Source organism: Salarias fasciatus, chromosome 2, assembly GCF_902148845.1.
Source record: "Salarias fasciatus chromosome 2, fSalaFa1.1, whole genome shotgun sequence".
NCBI classification, from domain to species: Eukaryota; Metazoa; Chordata; class Actinopteri; order Blenniiformes; family Blenniidae; genus Salarias; species Salarias fasciatus.
This window is the reverse complement of record NC_043746.1, coordinates 18,130,130-18,155,531: the sequence shown is the minus strand read 5'-3', so window position 1 is coordinate 18,155,531 and position 25,402 is coordinate 18,130,130. Positions and strand designations below refer to the sequence as shown.

Genomic DNA, 25,402 nt, shown 5'->3' with positions numbered 1-25,402 from the left:
CAATAAACCAAGAATTTTCTGTCACAAAACGCACAATCGCAATTTCAAAAATGAGCCAATGCGAGAAAAATAAAATGAAAACAGACGAAGGAGACGATAAAAAGAGCATTTCAAGTAAAAGGTGATTCCCATTGTATCAAGAGAGTGTTTTAGAAAGTCTCTAAGAAATTAGAAACATTTCACCCGTAAGAAAAATACTGAATCTGCCAGCCGAAAATTTTCACAGAATCTGAAGAAATCTCTCCAGCCAATATAGTAAGACAAAGTTCAACATTAGACGACTGTGTGGTTGGAAACGACGGCGTGAAGTCAGCCAACAGGGTGCAGAAGAAAAGGAAACGCAGTTCGCTGTGCACGTTCAAACATGCACATCGTAAACCATATGTGAAAATGAGCCAAAGCTTATTTCAAATGGTCTCAGGCTATATAGAAAGCGGTTCAGTGATCAGATGCTTCAAAATTTTGAGATCTTTCTGGAAGCTGCAGCGAGTGTTACCCAGAAGAGGGACCACAGTTCAAGTGATCACTTCTTTGATGGTGTGAAGTTGTGTGAGTGCAGCGTGGGCGGCCCACACATGTGGGAAAGGCGTAATTACCGTTAAAACGGCCGACATATGCTCACATGTAGACAAAGTCTGTTCGGTGGAGCGGCTTCGCATGTTTCAGCAAAATTTTATCATACCACACAGAGCATCCTGTACAGCGGCGTGGTTTCACAGCTGAAGAGTCTGGATGCTGCAGATCGCGATACGAACCATCTGCATCGTAAAAGAAAATCTACAGTGAGGCACACGCCGAACTGTTGAAAAGCTTTTCAGCACTTTTCAAAACCAGGACTGCAAAGTGCTTCACAATAAAAACAAAGAAATAACACGACGGTGATCGACAGGAAATAGCAAGGTTTTACAGAAAACACCGTCGTTTGCAGAGAAACGTACGAAGTAAACATCTGAGCTCTTTAAACTGCCTTCCTTATTTATGTTTTTTTTTTTTCCCCCACATTGTGAGAGTAGGAGAGATTCATTGTTTTCATTGACTCCCAATGCCACTAAAACAAAGGTAACAATGAAGGGACGTCTACAGTTTTCACTTCAAGACATCGTCATGTAAACCATAGTTCAAGAAAAAAACATATAAAACACAGACTAAAATATCAGAGATAGTAAAAATGAATTAACTTTGCCAACCTCAGATTCTCAGGTAAAGAGATTAAAGGCTGCGGCTGCCCTTTGCGGCTTGTGGCAGCCGGGGTTTTGCAGCAAACAGATCCCCTGTGATTTAAAAGCCCTCGTGAATAAGTGGGAACAGTTTATTGCTTAAAAAGCAATAAAATCTCGAAATCAGTTCTGAAACTTCCAGGGAGCCGGTGAGGAGCTGCGGGGACAGATGTGATGAAACAGATGTAAATATAAATCTTACAGGAGAATGACGTGATTTGCAGTAATTTAATCTGGAAGATGTACAGGTGCATTTAAAAAAATACCACATCATCAAAACGTTAATAGCTTTTTAAGATATTTGTACTCTCATAGAATATAAACCAAAAAATGTGAGGTTTGGGTTTATTTGATGCATCGCTGCATTTTCTTGATTTGTAAATCTTATTGAGGAGACGCTCACAAACAGCTGCTCTGCTCCAGAGCACTGAGGCGGCCCACAAATGCGACACGCGTCTTAATTCTGTCCCCCAGTTTTACCGTCACATAGATCTCCTGCTTCCCGCCGCGCCGTCCTCACAAACATCGTCTGATTGAGTCGCTTTCCTGGAAATGTTCATCCGCGTCTTTCACAGAACGCGCATCCTCCAGCGGGACTCGCCCTCGTTGATTACTGCTAAGCTCCCTCGCGCTCAGATCCCCGTCTCAGATTGACTCTTTTCTTGTTGTTTCCCTCTTTTGTTCCTCAGCGACTCCTCCAGAGTCCCTCATCACCGCACTTCTCTCTGTCACTCACCGTCTCTCCACTTCTGTGCTGTTTTTTTCTGCAGTCATGCTAGTATCAGGAAGTCACTGACAACTGGAGGCTAATGGGAATAAAAAAGAATATGAGAGACACACTGAGAAACGCCAGTATCCAGCTCACAGCTCCCACCCACTCTGGGATTGAGGAAACCAGGAAGCAGTAACAAGAGAGAAGAAAAAACCCAGAAGTGGTTTAGATTACCGGGAAAATGCAAGCACTTTTTTTTTTCTCTTGTGTTGATGGGGCACCGAACGGCAGATTCTGATGGCAGGACTGTGATCTTCAAAAGCCTCCCTCCCCTCTCACTTCCTTGCTCCCATGTTTTCTCACTTGAGAGAGTGTATATATTGGCTGGCTGCAGGCGTGAAGCTGTTGTAGCTTCAAAGTTTCATCCCTATCATCTCAGGCTCACATGCTAACCATATTCTCTATGCTGTCCTTTTTTTTCCCTGACAATTGGCTTCTTCTTGCACTTAATTGCATTTTTTTTTCTTGATATTTTACAAGAGGAGCTTTGAGTTAATACATTTTCTGATAGGGGAAGGTTCTCTCAAGATTAAGTCATTAAAGTTTCTCAGTCAGTCCCTCTTATTTCTTCACGGGTTGCATGTTTCTCCCAACATATTTCCACAAACCAGGTTTCTCTGCTTCACGTGCAGCTGTTGACAATACCCACATCTCAGAGTGATCCACTTTTTGCTATTTTTGTGCTCCGCAAATACCTTGATGTCCTGTTTTGCCGCTTTTGGAAATTCCGTCCCGTTTAATCCAGTTACTGCTCTTTGCAAGAAAAAAGGAATGACACAGCATTTCTCATGAAGGTGTCGCTCAATGTTTATTTAATCAGCGTGAAAAGTTTCCGTGGGCCTGCATACAGATGACATGATGTGGTAATATCCTAATTCAGCCTCGTGACGGAGCGATGGTGCTGTTTCCCCGGCAAGGTGCCGACGGGGAACCTTTCACAGGATGGTTTATGAGTCTGGTTAAATACTTGATTAAAGGCTTGCTTTCCACTGGGGCTCTATCCTCAGAGGAACACAAGAGATACAGCCAGCTTTAAGTCTTGCCATCATCATTGGGGGCTGCGCTCGGTGGCAGTTCAAATATTTATAAGGTTGAAATTAGGCTGCGACGGTATGAAAAATGCAGGTTTTTACGACGTAGTTTGTCTCCTATTTATTTGATTGCAGGTCATCTCCTTTAGGCGTTCACAGATGCAGCGATGCAGCCAGAGGTGCTTTCGTGTTAAATGAAGGGTCTTTATGGAGGGCAGCACCTGTGGTTTTCGCCCCGTTAGAGCCACTAATCAAAGTCATCAACCGTTCGACTCTCCTCCCCGAGCAGCACCTTATCGGATAAGATAGCAGCAACTCGAGGAACTGTGTAGCGTTAGTGGCTTCAAACCCCGACACCACAAATCAAACAGGACTTTCATGTTCGTGTGGAAGACCTTGATCAAACTCGGGCTGAGCTCCTCACAGAATTTGTTTGCAGTGTTGTATATTACATAAAATGCTGGAGTGGATAAATAAGGAAGTACCTGGGCGCATCCCCTGTCCCGTATGAGTTTTATGCCTCGGTCTGGCTGGGGATCGGATCATCATTATTTCATGGGATCTTGTCAGTGTCAACCTCGATGCTGTGTTCGGGATGAGCCGGCACTAAGAGGAAAGAGTGTGCTGCTCAGAGAGGAGCAGCAAATGCAGACAGACGTTTTTGACAAGTGATTGGCTCTTCATTGTCAGGTTGGAGTCCAGATATGCCCCTGTTACCTGCGTTACCAGGCACCGGTGGGAGGTGCAGATGAAAGCTGGCATCCAGGTGCTGCCTGGACCAGCTGGGCAGCAGATAGAGAGCCTCTCTGACTCTCCGTCTGCTGCACAGATACTGGACAGGAGAGTCAAACTCAGCTAAAATTTAGGGGTCAGTCATTGACGCACAATAACTCAAACAAATATATCAGGTACAGCAATTATGTTTTTTTTTTAAGGATTTTTTTGTTGTTGTAATTTTCACTCTTTGCAAAGTCATTGCTTTCAAGGCCTGTTTATCTCCTGCAGTTTTTCATCCTCACAAAATCATTGAACCTTGTTCAGTTTGGGAACACACCAGCCTGACTCAGCATGCAGTAACATTACTTTATGCAGTCCTCATCTATCCTGTGATTGAATACTGTTAGATGGTGGGATTTCACAGGATTTTTGTGATACAGAAATGACAATTAATTTGATCTGTAATACATTTTTAAATAACAGTTTTGAACCTGGCGTAAATTTCAAGTTTTATTCAGTCAAAAGATTCATGTCCAAGCCCTGAGTCACTACTTCTAAAGTCCAAGTGGAGTTTAAATCCTGAAAGAGTTTCCCAAATCCAGTCTGAAATCATCAATTTTGAAGTAATCTCGAGCCAAAGTTCACTTTATTTCACAGCTCTGAGCTCTTGAAGCTCAGCTCAGATCAGGACGACATCGTGTGCAGGGCCTGAAGGGCGACGTCACGGTGTTCAGCGACCGTCACATGGGGCCTGCAGCGTTCACTGGAAGAGTTCACCTCCCAGTGTGAAGCGGTTGGGATGCAAATCAACACAACCAAGTCTGAATTCACGGTTCCGTCGTGGAAAAGGATGCTGAAATGGGAGTCCGACCATCCAGGAGCGACTCAAAGTGGAGCCGCCGCTCCTCCTCGCTGAGAGGAGCTGGTGGAGGTGGTTCCTCTGATTCAGGTGTCTTCTGGTCGCCTCCCATCAGAGTTTTACTGAGAATTTTAGTTGCATTTCGCAATGTTTTAAAGTAATGTTTTTATCCTTTTTCCATTTGTTTAGCAGTGCAGCATGATTCAGCATGATTCAGCTGAGCCAAAAGTATTCAGACATATTTTCTGTTACTCCATTAGTGGGATCGAACATCCATCAACGTGTGATAAAAGCAGAAAAACAACCTGTATTTGTTGAAATGTAATGACACGAGCGCATCTAAACACATTTTCCAGGCTGAAAATACCTTTTTTTTTTTGTCTCTCCGCTGGCCCAACATCTGACACCTGTTTGAACATTTGCTCCCTGTTTGCGGCATAAACTGTTATTGTCTGCTGCTGCTTATAATTTAACTGCCTTTCCCCACTTTACCCGCCTTCACCATTATCCTGGGATTTCGTGGAACACGCAGTAAAAATTTCCTCCAAATTGAGGAGAAATGATTCATTCAGATTTTCCTTTTGAGATGTGGTAGATTCCCTGGCCTTAAATGTCAGGTCGCTTCTCTCCGTCCAGCTCTCTGCCCACTGCCCTTCGCTGAAAAGGCCAGTTTGTTGAGGAATGCGTCTGCGGGGCCCACTCAGCCGTTTCTTTTCCAACCTGATTTGCAATCCTGTCCCACGTGAAACGATATATACAGCAAGTGTGTGAGTCTGAATCAGGATTTACTCTCCTTTGGGTGGAAATAATTAAAAGACGTCCATACAAGGAGGCCTTGAATAGGAAGCGTCGGGAAGGGCGAAAAGAAGAGGCGGTATGTTAATACAGGTCTCAGAGTTTCACAGCTGATGAGTGCTACCTGAATATTTTACGCTCTCTTCTATCATTAGCTCTTCATTAGTGCATTGAGATTCACCCCAGATCCATCTAATGGAAGCAAATTATTCTCTTTTTCTTTTCCTCCACCTGCCATCTATGTACCACTAATCAGCACCAAACAGTGTCTTGGCATTGATTTTTTTTCGCTCATGTCTGATTTGCTATTTAGGTTAAGTTTTGAAGAAGTGGGAATGTTCATTTTCCCATTTAGATTAAGTTCTTAGCCTCATCACTGGCTCTCATCCCCCGTCCCAATTTCATCCCCGCTGTTCTCCATTTACCCGGCTCTGCTCTGCAGCATGTAAGTGATTCTAGAAACACTTTCAAAATACGTTTATTTGTGTTCTCAGAGAGGAAAACCGACATGACCTTGTTTACAGAAACAGCTGCTTTTGTCCCATTTACATAGTTAGTCTGCCGCCGAGTGTATGTCCCACTGTTTGGTGACACAGCCAAAAACATCAGTGTTGCATTTTTCCGTTCCTGCTTTAATGTTCTTGCTAAATCCGAACGTCTCCCGCGTGCATTGCGTTTCCTCGTCTGTTCAGGCAAAGCGTGCCGCTGCTCAGTGCTGCTCTCTCTAAGCCGAGCCGAGGAAGCGGCTCGCGGTAATGCAGCGATTCATTGTCACCTTTTTTTTTAATGGACGGGAAGCTGTCAGCCGGATTCCCGTCGATTGGAATTTCTGCCGCTCCATCATCGAACGGGAGGCGACAGGCCTGACAGACCCGTGAGCGTGGACGGTTGAGCAGAAAGCCAAATGTCACACCGTCGCCTGTCAGGAGCCTTTTTCCGGCTGTTTTAATGAGATTCATGCTTTCAAATGAGCCTCGGTGGAGTGTTGAATCCATTAAAGCTCTCTCCCTGTTGATTTGTGCTTTCTGCTGCCTTTATTACTGTGGATGTTCATCATTAGCACACACTTGCTCTCCGCGAACAGTTTCAGGGTGAATATTCAGTGATTTTACCTCATTTTCCTTCAGTCGTAAAAAAAAAAAAAAAAAGGAAAAAAAAAAAGTTCCAGGGTCATTTTTTGTCACATTTTCCTTAAATCTACAACTTTTTCTTGAAGGAAAAAATATTTTCTTAGAACATCACACTTTTATATTTGACTGTTTTAATCTCTTGCCTTCATGTTATGTGTCAGTTTACACATTTCAATATATTTCTGGGACTTGCTGGAAGCAGTTGTGATATTGTGATACTATGTTGATCCTGGACAGTTGTGAGTAAACAAGTGTAAAAACTTGCTCTTATTGACCAGTTAAAAGTTTGTTAACGTGACAAAAATTCACAGAATGATTTCGTCACCATTAGGCGTCAGCATTAGGCAGCGGCTGCGTCGACGAGCTCGCTCGGTTCTCAGACAACAAAGCACAGACAATATTGAGCTCCTTCGTATAATGCTCCCAAAGCAGTGTCTGAGGAGATAAAGCATGTGTGACAATATTTATGATTGCACGATTGCACAAAGTGACCTGATTATTGTGAGTCTTTACCTTGAATTGATAGTACAGTGTTTACACAGAGGAGTGAAATACGGCTGAATCACTTCTTGCTTTCAGATAATTCTGATGTTTTCCTACTACTTCGAGACTTTGGCATCCATGTAAATTACAGGCTGAGGTTATCTAAGAATAAATTATGAGTTTTGCCTCCTCACAGCGTCCCACATTGTCAGAAGTGATTCAGCTTTTTGGGGACTTTCTTCTTAAAAAAAACTCTTTTTTTTTCTTCTTCTTGTTCCATGAACAACAGAAAATATTTCAGCTTTTTCATTGCTATAAATATGTGCCTCTGTTACTGCGACTTTTGTGTTTCTGTTGGCTGAAGCATGCAGGCTGAATCATAACATTAAATTTGAAAGATTGCACTCGCTCTGGCTATTTGTGTTAAAATCCACCGCTACTCAAAAATGCATTTTTCTTCTCGTTCCTACAGGTTGAGCGTGGCAGTGCGGAATAATGTCTGCACGTTTAAAACGGTCTGTTTTCGCATTCATCTGGCGAAGGGGGAAAGTTTCTCCTTGCACAATGAAAACCTAATTTTGCACTGAGCCAGCCTGTGAGCATGATTGGTGATATAAGAAATAATGCAGAAGCTAAAGCTTGAGAAAGAATAAATGTGAAAACTGGAAAACTCCAGTGCTCCAGCGCTGGGAAATAATTTAAAACCAAAACAACTGTAGCTGTATTTATCGGACAATCATTTTTAAAGATAAAAAGCCAGAAAAAAAATCAAATCTGCTGAGCAAATTAAAAAACCAAAAGTTGCTTTTGTGAATATGTGGAGAAAAATATGCTGAAACATAATTCTAGAAAAACAAATGAATGTTCATTTTTCACACCTTCAGTTTTGTCTGTGATGAATTAATGAAAAACATCCCAGATAAATAAAAACAAATATTTGTTTGGTAATTGATGTTTTTAAGCCGGAGTCTCTCCTATGATAGAGCCGGTACGGGAGCGATGAAACCCGGAGCTGAACAGCCAGGTCAGACCAGGTCAGCAGTGCCTAAATTGTGAAAATAGATGAAAAATGTGTTTGTTTGTGTTTTATATTTTGGGTTATTTACGCTCTCTGTGTTTAATCCTTTAAAACTCGCTGCTTCATTTCACGGGAACGCCAGCTGTTTCGTCCATGCACTATTAATCCCAAACGCTGCACAAGGCCGCAGCAAAACGCCGGCTTTTAATTTGCATTATTTTTATGTCTGCTGTTTTGCCATCACAAAACTAAATTACAGGGGACGGCGGCCCGAGAAAGGGCGGATGAATGGACGGATGGCTGATCGTCAGCATCTGGTGTGTCGTCACGGCGACCTGCGTGTCGCCTCGGGACGGGGCGAGACGTCGGCCTGCTGACGAATGAAAGGGATAAACGAAGTCAGTTTCACAAAATGCCCAAAAGAGGTGGGGACAGAGATGTGTAAAATGGAAATTAAACTTGATAGAGTGATTTCAAATCCCGTAAATTGCGGCGATTTTCACAACTGAACACGAGCGGCGTGTTAGATGTTGAGCATTTTGATCAGAGGAAGCTGAACCGAAATAAAAAGCTCCAACCAAAGAAGACACGCCAGCGACTGGTTCTCTCACTTCCAGGAAATGAAGAGGAGGCGAAGCAGCATGATGACACATCAACATGACGCTGGTGAAGCTGCTTTTGACGCGTCGCCATTTTTAGAAATTGGCTAACCGATCTAATGGGTGCAGTGCCTCATTTGCATTTATTGCCATTTTCATTGGCGTTTTATACTACTGGGGATTGTAATTCGTTCAATTCATGACAAGTGATTTTTTTCTTTTTTTTTTTTCTTTTTTTTTTCAAAGCGTCCATTACAACCTAACCGTCTGCTGGAGCTTGTGGGTTATTTTCACAAACACTCTCCAAGTGACACAAAAAATAAAACAACAAAAACAAGCAAAGCGAAGTGAATGAGCCTGTTTCAAGGTGTTTTTGCTGCCGCTGATGCATCCTGGGAGTGGCGGTCAGTTTAATGGCACTGTGCTGATATTACAGGCCGAAGAAATCAAGACTGCAGATCACCATTAACATCATAAATACACGCGTTTCTGCACATTATGGCTTGTCAAATGATGACTAATATTATAAAAAGATTATGAAAAAAGAACGGTTGCTCTGATAGTGCATTTCGTTTTCTTTAGTGAAATATCATAAATAGTATGTATTAAGTGTTGTTCTGGCAAAAGATGATTCAGACAAGCTCATTAAAGCAACATGAGCTTCATGATTCTTTTACGCTCAATTTCACTGTGTAACCAATGAAGCTTGTATTGATTTGTGACCAAAAGCAGAAGAAGTTTTTGCCAGCTGGAGGTTATATGAACAGCCAGAGAGCATCGTGGAGGCAGATGAAAAAGATTTGTAGTGTGGACTGACACAACATATTTCTGTTTTAAACTTTAGCTGACTCCTCAGCTGTCTGCGGTATCTCCCAACAGAACATTTCATCTCGCTGTGAAGGAAACTCATCTTAATTAGCCGGGATTTCAACTGGGAATCGCTAAATTACCTTTTTTTTTTTTTCTGAAGCAGGCGTTCCCTCGACATACATCACTGCACAGCAGGAAGCAGCGACGGGCTTGACTTTTAATCAGTGTTGCTTACACAGTGATTGTAAGGTGGTACATGCATTTCTTTGTGTTTAATATTTTTTTTTTCTTTTTGATTAAGTCTAAACACAGTGTGGAAATTAGTGTTTCAAACGCGGAGGATTGTCTTAATTCACTGACTTTTCTGTGCACACAACACTTCAAACAGCGGAGCCGAGTTCAATATAAGAACTTTTCAAAGATGAATGGGTTTATGTCTCGGCTAATCCCTAAAAGCGCCCTTTGATGCAATTATAAAGAGTTCACTAAACGATATGCTGGAGATACGGGCTGATATGATTTTAATCTTCTTATTTAGCTCCACTTTCTTGCTCAGTTCTTCTGACGGCCTGCGTGTCGCACGGACTAAGAGGATTGAATCTGTCCAAGACACAGAGCTGCGTTACTAAACACACATATCAGAACATTTAGAGGCCGTAATTTAGATTTACAAGGGACAGGATATTAGCTCCAGCTCAATTATGTCATTTCTAAAGCCCACTGGGTTTCTTTTTACATCTCGGAGATGTTTCTCTGCCCTTTCAGCCCATGTATTTTTAACTCTGCTCATTCGAGGTGTGCTCACTCATCCAACTCAGAAAAGTATCCAAATCTGTTGAGTTAATAATTATTTTATTTGCCGTTGCTGAAGTGATGAGTTTTAACATCCCTTAAATGACCCAACCTCGTTTTTCTCACCCGTTCTCCGGTAATACTAAGCCCTGTAGTCCTCTGTTTATAATTTATAACCTTGATTTATATCTGCTTGTCATTTCCAGCAACTATAATACAGCCAAGGAGATAGCTTCTTTTTTTTTTTGCAGAAGATGAAATATCTCAACTGCCACCTTCTTTCCTAAAATAGATTCAAGACTGGAAGAAAAATTCCCCGAAACCTTAACTCCAAGAAACTTTGGTTATCAGTCATAAACATCCCGAACAGAGAAAGCTGAGGGTGGATATTTGCATGCATCTTGCACACGGATTGACGCGCACAGCTGCTAAATAAGCCGATTGTAAATCGGCGTGCAGGTTTTCAGCTTTCATTAAAGGTTGCGGAGCTGTAAATTCAATTTCCATGAAAATAAAAGACCAGCAGGAGAGGCCGAGCTGACTGTATGAAATATAAATGGAAGTTTTCCACAATAGGCTCATTAGGATGCTGTCTGTACCAGTGGCATCAGCAAAACAGCTGAGTAAAATGGACGTTTACCACATGATCTATTTCTTGCTGGGGGAAGCTGTTTAAAGCAGAGACCACTCGGGGCACTTGGCAAAGAGAACAAAATCTTTTCAAGTAAATTTTTTTTTTTTCTACTACTGAGATCTGAAAGTGCCGTTTCCTTCAAAAAAAGTGAAAAGTCTGCCCGTGTATCAAAAAAGATTCCAGCATATCTTTAAAAGAGATAAACTTTTTAGAGAAATAGTGCCAACAACAACATAAAAATTAGTTGGACGGTTTCTATATATATTTGTTCCCTGGAACTGAAGGTTTTTGTTGTTGTTTTTTTTAAACTCTTGGATCAACATGACTACCATCTGGTTAAATAACAGGGACAAATAAATCCACAAATGCTTTAAAATGCTTGGTTCTTTGATCAGAAGTTAGAAGTGTGAGCTTGTTTATATACTTACACAGCTCTCAGGGATGCATGTGACGGCGGTTTTATCGAAGATCCTGGGTTTTACTGCTCCTTTGAGTTTGCTGTTTTGTATAATGGCTGCAGCGTTGCTGGTCGGGTTCACTCTCATCTCCCGCTGCATTTATAGTTTCCAGAATAATGTGTTTCCAGCATAAGGCTCGTCGAGCTGTTCTCATGAGACCTGGAAATGTGTTGTTGCCCTTTGTGAGGAATGTGAGCTATTTTAGGTGACAAATAACACATACAGTGTCACTGATTACTGAAGTTGTGAGATGGGCAGTACATGGAAAGACTTTGTGCATTTGTACATTTCTGTCATTACCTCCATTCCAGGTGAATCCCTACTGCTGTTTTTTTCAACCAATGGAGTTTTTTTTTTGTCCTGCTGTGACAGATTTGCTCATAATTTGGGGTGCAGGTCTTTGTTGACATGCTCGAGTCCCAATAAGCAACACACGACACGTTACCCGGAAGATAATTATATTGCACCAGCAGAGATTCTGCACGCACGCAGGCAGGCACCAATGCACAAATTCTACGTGCAAATCTGAGCGTGCTCCAGCAAATCTCATCACTGACACACTTCAAGACGTATCATGGTGAAGACAAAGAAAGAGTCAAGTTGCTGATATCAGTGCTGTCACTGCTGTGGATGCACAGGATGTATAACTCGGCGTCTTTTCCTTCTTTGTTCACAAACTGCAGCCTTGTAAATGGTAATACAAACAGTAAATCACGGCTGTGCCGCAGAAAGTACTTGAGCGGAAATTGCTCACTTGTTGAGCCGCAGACGCTTTTCACTGATGGATACGGTGTCTTGCAATCTGTTGCCCATACATCTTACGGTTTCTCCAGCTGGCTCTCCATGTGTTTTCAGCGTTTACATTAATATGACGTCAGATCATGTTTTTTAAGGCTTTTGGGGAGTTTTGACTTTCCTGATAAACCTGCAGTGACAAAGAAAATTTACAATAAAGAGGATAGTAATTATTTCATTTGCAGTTTGCAGCAAGCCTTACCATAACAGTGTAAATAACAGTCCATCCATCTTCTATGCTACTTTTCACAACTCGGGGTCTATCACAGGACAAACACAGAGACAAATTGTCGCCCTGTATTGAATACAGCCTGAAACGCCTCCTTGGTTTTTAATAGAAAATGAAGTTCTTTGAATATTTGTAGAACTCAAGTCATGTATAACTCAGTGAGAGAGAGTTAGGATTCATCAAGATCCACTGGAACCAGCCTATACGCAATATCAGTCATATTTTTTGACAGCTGATGCTTCACTTCTCCTCTAGAGACACTTCACCAAACAGTCAAATGAAAACCATTTCTCACCTGATCCTAGAATCAACAACAACAAAAGCTTTCTGAGGAGTGAGTAAATAACTGTGCCGCACTTCAAATTCCAGCATCCATCGGCTGAGCTCTCATTTCACAGAAAGACTTTCACTTCAAAGTGTCTTTTCAGTTCAGGAAAAAAAAAAAAAAAATAGAGTAACACCATGTAAATATAATTAAGTGTGTGGATGCCATGTTTGCTCCGGGGGGAAATTACTTCGTCATTGAAGAGATAATAAAGTAGGAAGGGTAATGAAATATGTGGTTAGAGGGCAAAACACTGCAAGCATGACAATGTGTGGCCGTGATGGGAGTACGGGACAAAGATGGCAGGAGGAGGGCGAGTCAAAGTCTTTCCCTGCTCCTGCTGTTCTGTCGGTTGCTTCCAATCACAAATCACTGGGCCACATGTCTGCCGACAAAAGGAGTCAGGCTCGGGAGGAGAGTGGCGATGTTTCAGGGGGGGCGAAGTACAAGTTTGACAGCTGCCTGTGCTCAGCAGGGGTGCAGAGGGTCGGTCTGATGTAGTTGCTAGTCTCGTGCGTGTGCGTCTCTGTGCATTTATGCTTTTTTATAATAGACAAAATATAACAGTGGCTTCCCAAAGCTGTGTGTGTGTGTGTGTGTGTGTGTGTGTGTGTGTGTGTGTGTGTGTGTGTGTGCCGTGTCGCTGGAGCTCCTCCAGTGTCTCCAGCAGTGTGTGACTGCTGCAGCTGTGAAGAAAAGCTCCGCTCGCTCATCCTGCATCAGCAGCAGAGAAGGACTGAGAGCTGGAGGGTGAGAGTGTAAGTGTGTGTGTGTGTGTGTGTGTGTGTGTGTGTGTGTCTCTAACTGGTGGCTGTTGAGGGGCTGTGGGACAGCGGGGCAGAGCAGCAGGGAGGCAGTGGTCCAACCTCCACTAACCCCCATCAGGCACAAAGCCAAATGCCTGCCACTAAAACAAGCCAGGAACGACACACACACACATGCACACACACATTCACACACTCACACATGCATGCACAAACACAGAAGTACACCAATGGCCTCGCATCAACTCGTACTAGCATGCTATTTAGCAGGAGGCAGCAGGCCTCTTGGACAGCGATACTCTGAGTCACTCTTGGCTTGGCATTTATTTGTTGAAGTTAAATCAGTGTTCGGCACATTTAGTGAAGCTCAGCCGCGCAGATTTCTGGGCGTCTGTATTAGCTCTCGCCAGTTCGTTTGGATGATGCGCGAAGGCTTTCTCACTTCTGTTAAGTGTTGTAATTGTAGGTGTAAAAAGCATTACAAATTGTAGTTGGCGTCCGCCTCCTCTGACAGCAGGATGTGTTCACAATTACAGTAAGAGATGAGTTCCCTTTCAGAACAATCAGTCCATCTGTCGCAAGCAGAAACATTTCAATGTATGAATGTGGAATTTCTAAGAATGAAAGCTTACGATTTCTCCTGTTAGACCTTTGTCTCAGTGCAATTTTTTCCTTATCACAGCTTGAAAGAAGAAAAGGAAAGTCAGTGGTGCGACCGTCGTGTAATCCCTGTCTACTTTATTCTGGACAAGATCTTTAAGAGACTACCAATCCGGTTAGCTGAAACCCTCTGAAAAAGGAAACAAATTAATGTGGGACTGAGAGCAAGACAACACCCTGCAACAGCCCCAAGTCATTCATGGTGAGATGCTTGAGTTCACTGCCACTTGACTGACCTCGACTCCATTATATCAGCCGACGGCACGGAGGACACCGAAATCACAGTGGGGACACTCAAAGCAGCTGAAGCAATGAAGATGCTGTCTCTGGAAGATTTAAAAAAAAAAAAGCACACAAAAAAAGAAGCATTTCACGGTGCATAAGGATGAGAATATACAATGCCACATGAACTTGCTTAGATGCCTGGAAAATCTGGTCTGACTGCATCTGAAATGAGTTTGTTGAATTCTGCTTCAGTCAGTCTCCTCCAAGACGAGCACAGATGTGCTGGCTGAGCATCCCTCCTGAACAGGAAACAGGCAGACTTCTGCACCTTGAGCCAGGAGCACCTCATCCACATCGCCTTTGTCATGCTACTTCTTTGGAAGACACGTTGGCTGTTTGCCCTTTTTCAGTGCTTCACAATGAACCATTTTCTCAGGGCAAACTGCGCACTAACATAAACAGGAGGGCTTGACTGAGAGGATGTTTAACCTCCTGTTTCATCTTTTATACACATGGAGTTGGGATTTTATATCAATGTGGATAAAATTGTATTTTGAGAATAATTATTTGAGTAATATAACATAATGCACTATTCAGCAGGTCAGATTCTGACATATTTTTTTTTCCATCCCATACAGATCTCAGACATTATGAATGATGACCTTTTAACACATCATTCTTACCATCTCATTATTTTATATGAAGCTTGTTAGAAGATGTCATGTATTCCAGTATAAAAGGTTTCAAACGCTGATTCCAGTTGCTTTAAAGCGAGACAAGAGCCGAACATTTCAGCTTTTAGTTATTTACATCTTGATCTTATACATATTTTACACAATTGCATGTCTTATCTTGTGTGTGTGTGTGTGTGTAAACTCACCCACTTGTCATTTGAGCAGAAGCGTTGGAAGAGAATTAATTAGTTGCACATCCACAACAATAGCTGCATCAAACCTGTCACACACTGACACCACCAAACTTTTGTCTTATTCTTTTATGACGCTGTTCCAGGCATAGCTGCCTCTTTCTGTTTCTGTTTATTTTAAGGTTGAAAACCTTCGGTCTGCTTTTCAGTACATCCAGTATTATGCATACTCTGTGGAGCTGAGGTCTGGAGATTGATTCAGCCGATGTAAACCTTCCCACTTCTCATGCCCCATGAGCTCTCTGCTTGTCGCTGTATGATGAAGGATCTTCCTCAGTCTCCTTGTTTCTGTCTTTAATAAACTGGCAGACAAAATGTTTCTTTTGGTTTCTGAGTTCATTCTGCTTCTGCTGTCATGCGTTACATAAGAAATGAGGATAAATGAGTCTGTTTCAGTAGAAAGCAAGCCCAAACTCTGACGTTTCCTACACTGTGCTTCAGAGTCGGATCATGTCTTCCTATATCGGTCACTTTCCTAAAGTTTCTTTTTGTCTTGCTAGTCCAGTAAACATTGTCCCATAGATAGATAGATAGATAGATAGATAGATGAAATGGTTGGTGCTGTGAGCTGAGCACACACCCCTGTGGAGCCCCAGTTGCCACTGACCTGCAGTTTTTGTCGTCTCTCTGTTAAAAAGTCTAGCACCATAGACTGCATATAAAAGATGGGCGGAGCTAACACGACGTCGCCCATAGCATTCTGAAATAATGTTTTGGAGATTTGAGCAGGACGTCGCCATATTGAACACTTGAAACCGGATGTGAAGCTGGCACGGTTGTGGAAACTAGCGATAGAGACCAAAATATGTTTTGAAAACAGGCTTTATACAAATAAACTATATGTTTATTTGCACTCTGAAATTTGGCATTTTTGAATGTGTTCGAACGGGACTCGGGTTCTTTTTGACACCAGAATCATCCTCTCTGCTGGAATTTCTCCAGAATTACAGCTTTTCTGCACTTTCCCCATTGAGGTTGGTGCCTTTCTAGCAGCCATTACCACACAGATGCTGTCCATCCCAAGTGTCCAAGTGTCTGTATGAGCTGCTGGGGAATGAATGTGTTAAATTCAGAACTAAAATCGAAGAACAGCATTCACACAAAGTAGTTCCTCAAGCCCACGTGGATGAGGGCTTGATGGAGAGAAGCCGAAAGGGCATCTTCTGTGAACCAGTTTAACCTGTAAGCGAACTGAAACGGGTCATGGTAGGGATTGAGGATGGACGGTCTGTAGGTGATTAGTTGCCGTGCCAGAGAGACTGTTCATCCCTGGTGTTGCTGAAGTGACCACACATTTTGTTGCCATACTGTTGAGTTGCTCCTGTTCAGGGAGCGTAAACCAGGCCCAGTGTTGTTTCTTCTGGTAGGTAGTGTCCGTTGTTCACTGATGGCGTGGTAGAGTTCATTGAGTTCCTCGTCCCTGTCGCTGGTGTTGGTGTTGGTGGCGATATGCGCAGCGCAGCGGCGAGCAAAATTGCTGTGATTTCTCTCGGTAAATAGAAGGGTCGACACCTGATGATGATACAGTCCGCCAGCGCAGAACGGTGTCTCTGCAGAACAGCACTTTTACAGCACCAAGCGTCACTGACGTAAACACAATGGATCATTTGTTAAAGCTATTGATTCAACTTTTACCTGGCCAATTCTTAAACTTCTTTTTGGAAATATAAATAAAGAAGAAAAATTCTTCAAAATAGAAATTATCAAGGTACTAAGACTTTTTTTATTGAAGATAATGTATTTGAATACTGAGCACATGAACTCATATAACATGATTCATTAACATAATATTAAAATTTTTAAGAGCTTTTTAACTTTGACTATTTTTAAATTCTAAAAAAAAAAAAATTAAAAAAATAAAGGGTAAAATTGAGAGGGTGAAGTCTCCACTGGCAGCTTCAATCACCTCCAGGTACAGTATATCCACACCGCCATTAACGAATAATTGTTTGAAGGTACTTCTTTGCAGTTCTCACAATATCTCTGTCATCTGGTGTTTTTCTTAGACTAACCCCTCCATGTCTATTACTTAGTACATCTGTGGTTTCTTTCTTCTCCAAGAAGTTCCAGACGGTTTCTCTGGCTGCGCAGAACGTTTGTGCCGGGACCCCGATTGATTTTTCATCTTCTCTCAGCTTCACACTTGTTTATTTTGCCACTCGTAGACAGCTGTCTGGTTTTCATGGTTTCCAACTATAAATAAAGTCTGAACAGGCGAATACCCAAATCTGGAAGTGAGCTTCAACCTTAAACACAGCTTATAGTGTTAAATAATCGATCTAATTGGACATGCCTTTGCAACGAAACATCAGTCAGAAACATCAGTATATTAGCTCACATCAAAAGTGGATGGGTTCACACAAAACTGATCCATATTTAAAAAGCTGAATTTAAAGTTGCAACACTGATCGTTTGTGTGAGTGTAGTTTTGTTTTGATGTCAAATAGAAATGTTTACGACTACAGCAAGACTAAAGGGGAATGTATATAAATGCCAATGCGCAGAACTCCTTTTATAAAGCATTTTAGTGCCTATAAATGTGCTCGTAATGCTTTATAACAGAATTGTCTAGTATAGAAAATGCTAACAATGTCATTTTTCCAGTTTTTGTCATTAGTGTCATATCTGTTCCATAAAAAATGATTATATGAGGGTTTTTTTTAAGCTGTCCTCCTCTTTCTTCCTATAATACTGTGTTAAAATGTCTAGTGAATCATGTAAACCTGAGTACCATTACTAATTCTGCCTCAAATAAAAACCTTCATTTATATGCAGCACTTCAGATATTGTGATGCATGTGCGTTTTTGCAGATGGTCTCTATTGGAGCAACAGCACTGGCAGATGTGGACATCGGCTTCACTAGCCTGGGACGCACATATTCAGCCGAATATCATTCTGATACAAGACACTCTTTTTGCACCTGTCAAGTTTGACAGTTTCGACATCCTTAGCCACAACTTTCAGGTAGTTTATGAAATTAAGATTATTTTCAAAGGAAAACTGAGAAATTGAGCCCTGAATTCTTATGTAAATTAGTCATTACATTGGAATTTAGTACTTCTGAAGTCTGACAGTTCAGTCAGAGAAACAGTTAATCCCCATATGACACATGATATGAGCTCTTAGGACCAGAAAACAAATTAACATCAGTAACGTCAAGTTTTTTTGAGGGAAAAAATGGCAGAAGAACTAAATCACTGCCTAATTCTGCAGCCAAGCACTCAAATTTAATCCATATACTTAAGGGTTATTTATTTATTTAATTAATGTTTTGTTTTGTTTCGTTTATTTCAAGTATCCATAGTAGGAAATTGGTCTGAGATCCTGTTCAGTGTTTCTGTACTACAGAACAGGAGGCAAATACTTTGAAAGTTTTGGCTCTTGACATTACATTGATGAATCAGTGATGAACAGTTTTCAGCTGATCAAACTTGTGGATCACATGTAAACCCGCTGCTGGCCCTGATGTGAATTTCAGGAAGTAAACAGCTGCAGTAGTGTAGGGTCTCTAAATGTCTCTATAAACCAGGGCTACTCAACCCTGGTCCTCGTGGGCCGCAATCCAGCATGTTTTAGATGTTTCCCTCTTCCAACACAGCTGATTCAAATGATCAGGCTGATAACGATCCTGATCATTTGAATCAGCTGTGTTGGAAGAGGGAAACATCTAAAACATGCTGGATTGCGGCCCACGAGGACCAGGGTTGAGTAGCCCTGCTATAAACCTTTATTGCAGTTATTCAGCCTGGCTTACATTGTTTGCACTGTGGCTTTGACCTTTACTCTCTTTATTAATTACTAATTGTGTGAGCTGTGTGAAAGCTCTATAGTCCCCACTGACGGAATATCATTCATTTTATTGTATTCCTCTGTGATTGTCCCCACGGTCATTAGTGCAGGTCTTGTTCGTCGGTGAGAGAGTGTGTGTAGGTGGAAGGGCAGCAGGCAGATGGCCTTTTCCTCCACTTGTTGTTGTAAATGTGGAGGGGTTATGTAGGTGTCATCAGGAATGTACAAAGACAGAGAGGTCTTTGACTCTGAGCGAAGTCTCTGCTTATTAGGTCACCCGTCCCTCTGCATCAATCCCCTCCCCGACTCCCCACCTCTGTCCTTCTCCCTGCGTCTGACTTTATTCCTCCTCTGCATGCCCAACCTATTGCTGCATTCTCTGCAAAGCCAACCGACTGACAGGGTGAATAATGTCAACACTCAGTTACCCTTAGTGGCAACTTTAACAACGTGAGTGTGAGACTGGAGACGTAGCAGCACAGCAAGTCCGTCCCATTAAGGTAGGCATTGCACAAGGGGAAAGAACTGCATTTATCTGCAGAGTTCCCGTAATGAGAATGAATCCTGGCTATTCCACCGCTTCTCTGTGATATCTGAGCTACTGTCTGGATTTCTTCAGATTAGTATCAACATGTAGGCATCATGTAGCAGTGGCTTTGATCCTCTGATGCTTTGTCAGTGCTGGTGAACTGCATTTTCTCTTTTTGCTGTGAAATCTTACAAAGCTTTGTGCGCTATCTCTTATCAATTTCAGCTCCACTGACATCAAATACACATATTGTCTCAAACACGTAATTCCAGATTTCACTGGTTTGAGTGGTCAGGAAAGTAAAAAAAAAAAAAAACAAAGAGGACAAGAAGCGAGACGTGCTGCCTCAGCTGCTCACGTAATTGAACAATTGCCAGGGTGTTAAGTCATAATTTCATTTGGAAAATACGGAGGTGAGAGTCGTACCCAATGCAGCGAGATGAATATTGTCTCTGTCACTTTGTGGCATGTCAGTGAAACCTCTGCTGGTTTTTCCAGCATCTTCGAAAAACACACAGTGCCCGCGCTTGACTGAGCAACGCCACATCCAATCAAGGCAGTAAATAATGCATGTTTAAAGCTTGACTCATGTTTTTGAAGTTTAAAGCGAGAGACAGAACCAACTCATGTCTCGCACTGTGGGCTGATACGTGCTTGCGTGTTGCAGAGCTGCGCCTACGAGACGGCTTTAATACATACATTTGCATGACATGATCTGTGTGGACGTCTTCTCCCCTTTGTGGCGGCTGTTGTGGTGGCCCGTCGAGACAGAGAAAAGATCTTCTTCCTTAAAATATTTAAGCAAGCTTTATGAATTCGTACAGTGCCTTTCTATGGAAAACCTATTAGCAGATAAAGACAGAGGAAGCTGGAGATTCGGAGGAGATACGCAGTGCCCGAGACTGCCTGTCACTCAGTCCCCACTTCACTTGAGAAACAAACCTCTCTCTGAGCCATCTTTCACCCTCGGGGTATTCTCTTGATGTTTTCAGTGGTGTGGTTGATGGTTGTCATTGTTCAACTCCATTTCACTCCTTCAAGAGGCGGCTCCGCAAAGCAAACAAACAATCATGCCTCCGTTCGCCTCTTAAATTTCATTGTGCCATGTGTGGCGTCTGTTGCCTCATTTACATTAAACTTTTATTCACAAACACCACCGCAGAGTGAATGAAATGTGTCTGCAGACTATAAAACTGTCTGCTTTGTTATTTGTCAAGGTATCAGTGCTCAGATGAACGGTACGCCGAGCCACACGTGATTTCTGATTGCTAACAGGAAGGGAGCGGGATGTTGCTGGGGAGCGCTGATTCATTCAGCGGCTCACCTTCACCAACACGACATGGAAGAAAGGCAGAGAAGAAAGGAGAGAACGAGCTGGAGAGGAGAGTGAGAATGGGGTGGTGGATGAACAGATGAAAGGTTTTTCCCTCTATCTCACTCGGGACTCAACTCCTTCAAATGTTGACATTGTACCCAAAGTTTCCTCCTTCTAGTTAATAGTTAGTTTCAGACAAAACATCTGATCTGGTGTGAAAAGTACTCACAAAAGATCAGTGATTGGGATGAGTCAAAATTATTAAACAACCTGAACACACACAAAAAAAAAAAAGCAGTGACGCAGAAATTCATTTTGTGTAATAAAGTAATAAAGTGAGGGAAAATGCTACTTTTCTTTCTATGGACCGACATGAACTTGACAATGTGGATTGGTTTTCGCGTAGAACTGCAATGCACGACTCTAACTTTGCTGAAAACAGATTTCTGATCAAACAGGGGGAAGATAAGTCAGCCATCCAAAAGAACAAAAGTGAGAAAAACAGAACGAGATGAGGCTCATTAAACTGCTGAGCTGCTGAAGATAAATGCTGAAATAAACTAGAACCAAGATAAACTGGTGACTCACAGCAGAAATTAGTATGAGACGGACCGGAGAAGACACAGGGGAGACACAGACAGAGAGGCACAGGTGCACATAATGGTAGTCTCTGTCTGAGAAAACACAAAAACAGGAAACATGACGCTGAAAAGAGATGCAAAGGATTAGCCAAAAGTGGCTGTCGAAAATAAATAATAAAAATAAAAGTCTGCATGACCCAATGCATGAAAGAGCTGAGAACCTACAGTTAGGAGAGTTTATGCAGTTAAATCTTAAAAGGAGCCGTGGCAGTGATCTGTGCAGGCTGAGTTCACTGTTAACTGTGAGCGATGGAGGGTTTGTTTTGATAACAGGATATCGGAGTGAGCAGTGAGAGCAGTGCTTCATGTGTGTGTTGCAGTGGATGGACAGCGGACTGCTGCTGTGTGGGTGAAAGGTTTGATTCTCCTGCAGGGAAGATTAAGATCGACCCGTTTCTAAACAATCTGATAAGATCCTCTCCACCAAGTCCAGAAACATCTACAGCTGTGTGTGTGTGTGTGTGGATGCTATAAGGCTGAGGGTGTTAGCTGGGAGGCCCAGCTGCTGCAAAGGTAAAGGTCATGAAATGAACACAACAGACTGAAAGCCTCAGACAGCTCAGCCACCAAACACAAGATTTGTCTTGACCTCCGAACCTGGAAAAGCTTCTCCTGCCCTGAATGCTAGTAGTGAATACAGTGTGTGTTTGTGTGTGTGTGTTTGTGTGTGTGTGTATGCGTGTGTTACCGTCTCCTTGATTTCTACCCCCCCCGAGCTCCATCAGGGGGATTGCACCTCTTCATGTCTCGCCTCAGATGCCCTCTCACTCTAAAAGTCTGTGAATAGAGAGGCTTTTTGTCTGCGTTTGTTTTCTTGAGTTTAATGGAACGGAATAATGGGATAAAACTGCTGCTGTCTCATGATTCAAGTTTTCTCTCTGATGCCCTCAACGGGGATAACAAACCTGCCTTCGATTTGTTAAATCCACTGTTGCTTTGTGCGTGAGTGCGGCGTTTTCTTAATATTTCGAAACATTCACGTACATTTTCATTTATTTTTGTTGGATATAATCCAGATTTACTGAAGGGATCAACCACTGATATGGTAACTGAGTTTCACTTTTTCCACTGCTGAGCAGTCCCCGAAGTGCTAAACGCTGTTAGTCACATTCACCCATTCACACACACAGAGGCAGCTGCCGTGCAAGGCGCTCAATCCATCCACTGGGAGCAATTTGGGCTTCAGTGCCTTTCCCAAGGGCTCTTCAGCATGTGAAATTGAACCTGCAACCTTAAATTGAAGAACTCATATGTTCGTTTTTTCACAAGGAGAGACGATGAAGACTGATCATGCGACACACCAGGGAAGCATGAACATCATGTTGTCATTCTTACAGCAATAGCAATCGGCTTTGTTTGATGTAGACCGCGTGCGAATGATTGATTATCGGCTTTCTGCAAAACGATTTGAAGGATCTACCCTCATGAGTCCATAAAAGTTCTAAGCTTCATTAATAATTTTCCATTACAGGAATTAATGAGTTTTTCATCTTGAAAGGTGCCTGCCTGGGGAGGATTTTCTGATGTCATGGGAATTATCGGTTCCAATGATCCAAAATAGCATTAAATTGGTTAGGCCAAGGTATTATGTGCTGTTCAGCTTGGAAGCATCACTCTCGAGGATTTTGAAGGCTTGCTTTCCAAACACTGACAACAGCTTAACCCAGTAGATTTTACTTGAAAGTCACCACTGATTTCTATTTTTTTATTTCATTTCCTTTCTGGAGCTTTGCGAATCGGTGTCCTTGCTGGGCTCACAGACTGACTTCATTGAAATCACACAGGGTGAGCTGCTTTTCTCTGCACGGCCTGAACATGCACAAGATCTTCGGTCTGAAAGAGATCCTGTCACTCAGTTATTATGTATGAACAGGAAGACACAACACTGGAACACCAAGATCTTTTGGTCGCTGTTATTTGCACAGAATGGGAATAAAAAGATTGTACTATCTGATTTTGATAATGTTGAAGGAATGAAGGTTATACTGCTCAGTTAGATCTATGTGAAACCAAAAAAAAAAGCCGAAACACCTACAGCAGCCCTCGCTGTCGTCGGCTGGGATTCAGAGTTTTCACTGATATCTACTGCTGGCTCTTTTTTTTAACACTTCTCTTCAAGATTTGTCAAAGCCAGAAATTTCAGTCCTATACCCTGACTGGCTGAGAAGACGACGCTCGCAGCCTGTAACGCTGTCATACTGACTGGAACCATTCCTTTCTGTTTCCTCTGTGCCGTCAGCTGCGGGGCGGCCCTCGTGGCCGGGATGCCACTGTGTGCCGTGCCAGTCCACGGTGGACGGTGAGGGCCAGGAGGAGGGGACCGAGTGCAGGAGACTGAGGGGAGGCGGCCCGCACCAAACGGCAGACATGAACCTCTGCTGGAACGAGATCAAGCGCAAGTCCCACAACATCCGGTAAGAGGACTTCACCAACGACACTGACTGAAGACGGGCGGTTGAACTGTCTGTTGGGGTGGTTGTGTTTCAGGTGACGGAGCCACCATCTGTTGCTGCTGTATGGTAACAAAACTGTTGATTGCGTTTCTAAACTGACAAGTTTTCTTTCTCAAAAGACATAAATATGCTAATTTCTTTGAGTAACTCTGTTAGGGAACCAGCGATTTCCCCATCGATGCCTCTAACCAGGTTTGCAGTTTTCCACCGCCGTCTAAAGTCATCGCCGGTGGGCTGAGATTCACTCAGCTTAATGAATGTTTATTAGCCCAAGTAGTTTTGTGGAGAAGGCTCAAAAAGAAACAAAGAAAAACAAAGACAATTTTGTTATGTAGATCAAAATTGAAACCCACAATCAGACACTTACAACAGACGTTATACAGACGTTATATACAACAGTATATAAGTTGCAGTTTACACACCTACAGTAGGTGTGTGTAGTGAAGTAGTGCATCAAATAACGTCTTTCAGCTTAACAATGATGATGCACCTTTTAGGGAGCTTTAATTTTCACAGCGCACCAAAATGCATTTTAAATCAAAATTCAGTACGAGAAGCAATTAACTTCTCTGGCACTTTAGCTTTTTGTGGCTACAGCCGTGGAAAAAGCTGCGTCCACTCAGTCACACTCGAGAGGAGAAGCTACTGATGTGTGGCATTAATATTATCTATTATGCTCTTTGTTTTCCATTTTCCTCTCGATGATTGGTCTTGCTGCCTTTACAGTGTTCTGCCACCTAGAAAGAAAGTGTTGTCTCACAACGCGCCGTCACACAATATTGCATATTTCAGCGCTGCTTCCAGTAAGCTTATTAATTATTGATATAATACGGGTTAATACTGCCATTGCACAAGTTACACTCGAGAGATTTGCTAGTTCAAAACAATTGAAGCTGGTTTGTGTTATTCTTTGATGCTTAATTGGAAACCGGCCGGGCTTGCCGCATTATTTCTGCTTTTTCAATTCAACCGGCATCCTGTTTAGACAATTGGCCCTTTAATTGCTTACTTGACCCTGATATATCTAGGAAATGGGACGGGGAGGTTAAGGAAGGATAGTTGTTAAATTGGGTAAGACAGTTTCCCCTGCAGTCCTGTGTAATGAGATCACTATGGATGGCCTGCAGTGGCTGCACTCTGACTCCGTCAGACTGAGAGAGGAGGAGAGGAACACAGGAGGATGCTGACGGAGGGAGGGAGAGACGGAGGACCGACAGCCGGTATTAAATCATCACGCAGGAGAGACGGGTTGCAGGGGAGTGGGAAGGGCAGGAAGAATTGAAGAACGCAAGAATAAACGAATGGATGAAGAAGAGCTCCAGCGAAAAGCTGTCTAACCTTGAGGGAGAGTGCTGTCCAGGGGAAACGTCGGACTACAATTAATGCCAGTGGCTGGACAAGTGCAGACAACCGGCTTTTTAATGGCCTGTCTGGCA

At 42.6% G+C, this 25,402-nt stretch overlaps 1 protein-coding gene across 1 annotated transcript in view; it reads left to right on the top strand.

Moving 5' to 3' along the window:
- The first annotated feature begins 19,323 nt into the window (after positions 1-19,323).
- Positions 19,324-25,402, top strand: part of drp2 (dystrophin related protein 2) — a 75,716-nt gene continuing 69,637 nt past the window's right edge. The window contains exons 1-2 of the mRNA XM_030104912.1: positions 19,324-19,528; positions 23,753-23,927. Coding sequence (XP_029960772.1) covers positions 23,881-23,927 — 47 coding nt within the window. The 5' untranslated portion in view covers positions 19,324-19,528; positions 23,753-23,880. The remainder of the gene's footprint in view (positions 19,529-23,752; positions 23,928-25,402) is intronic.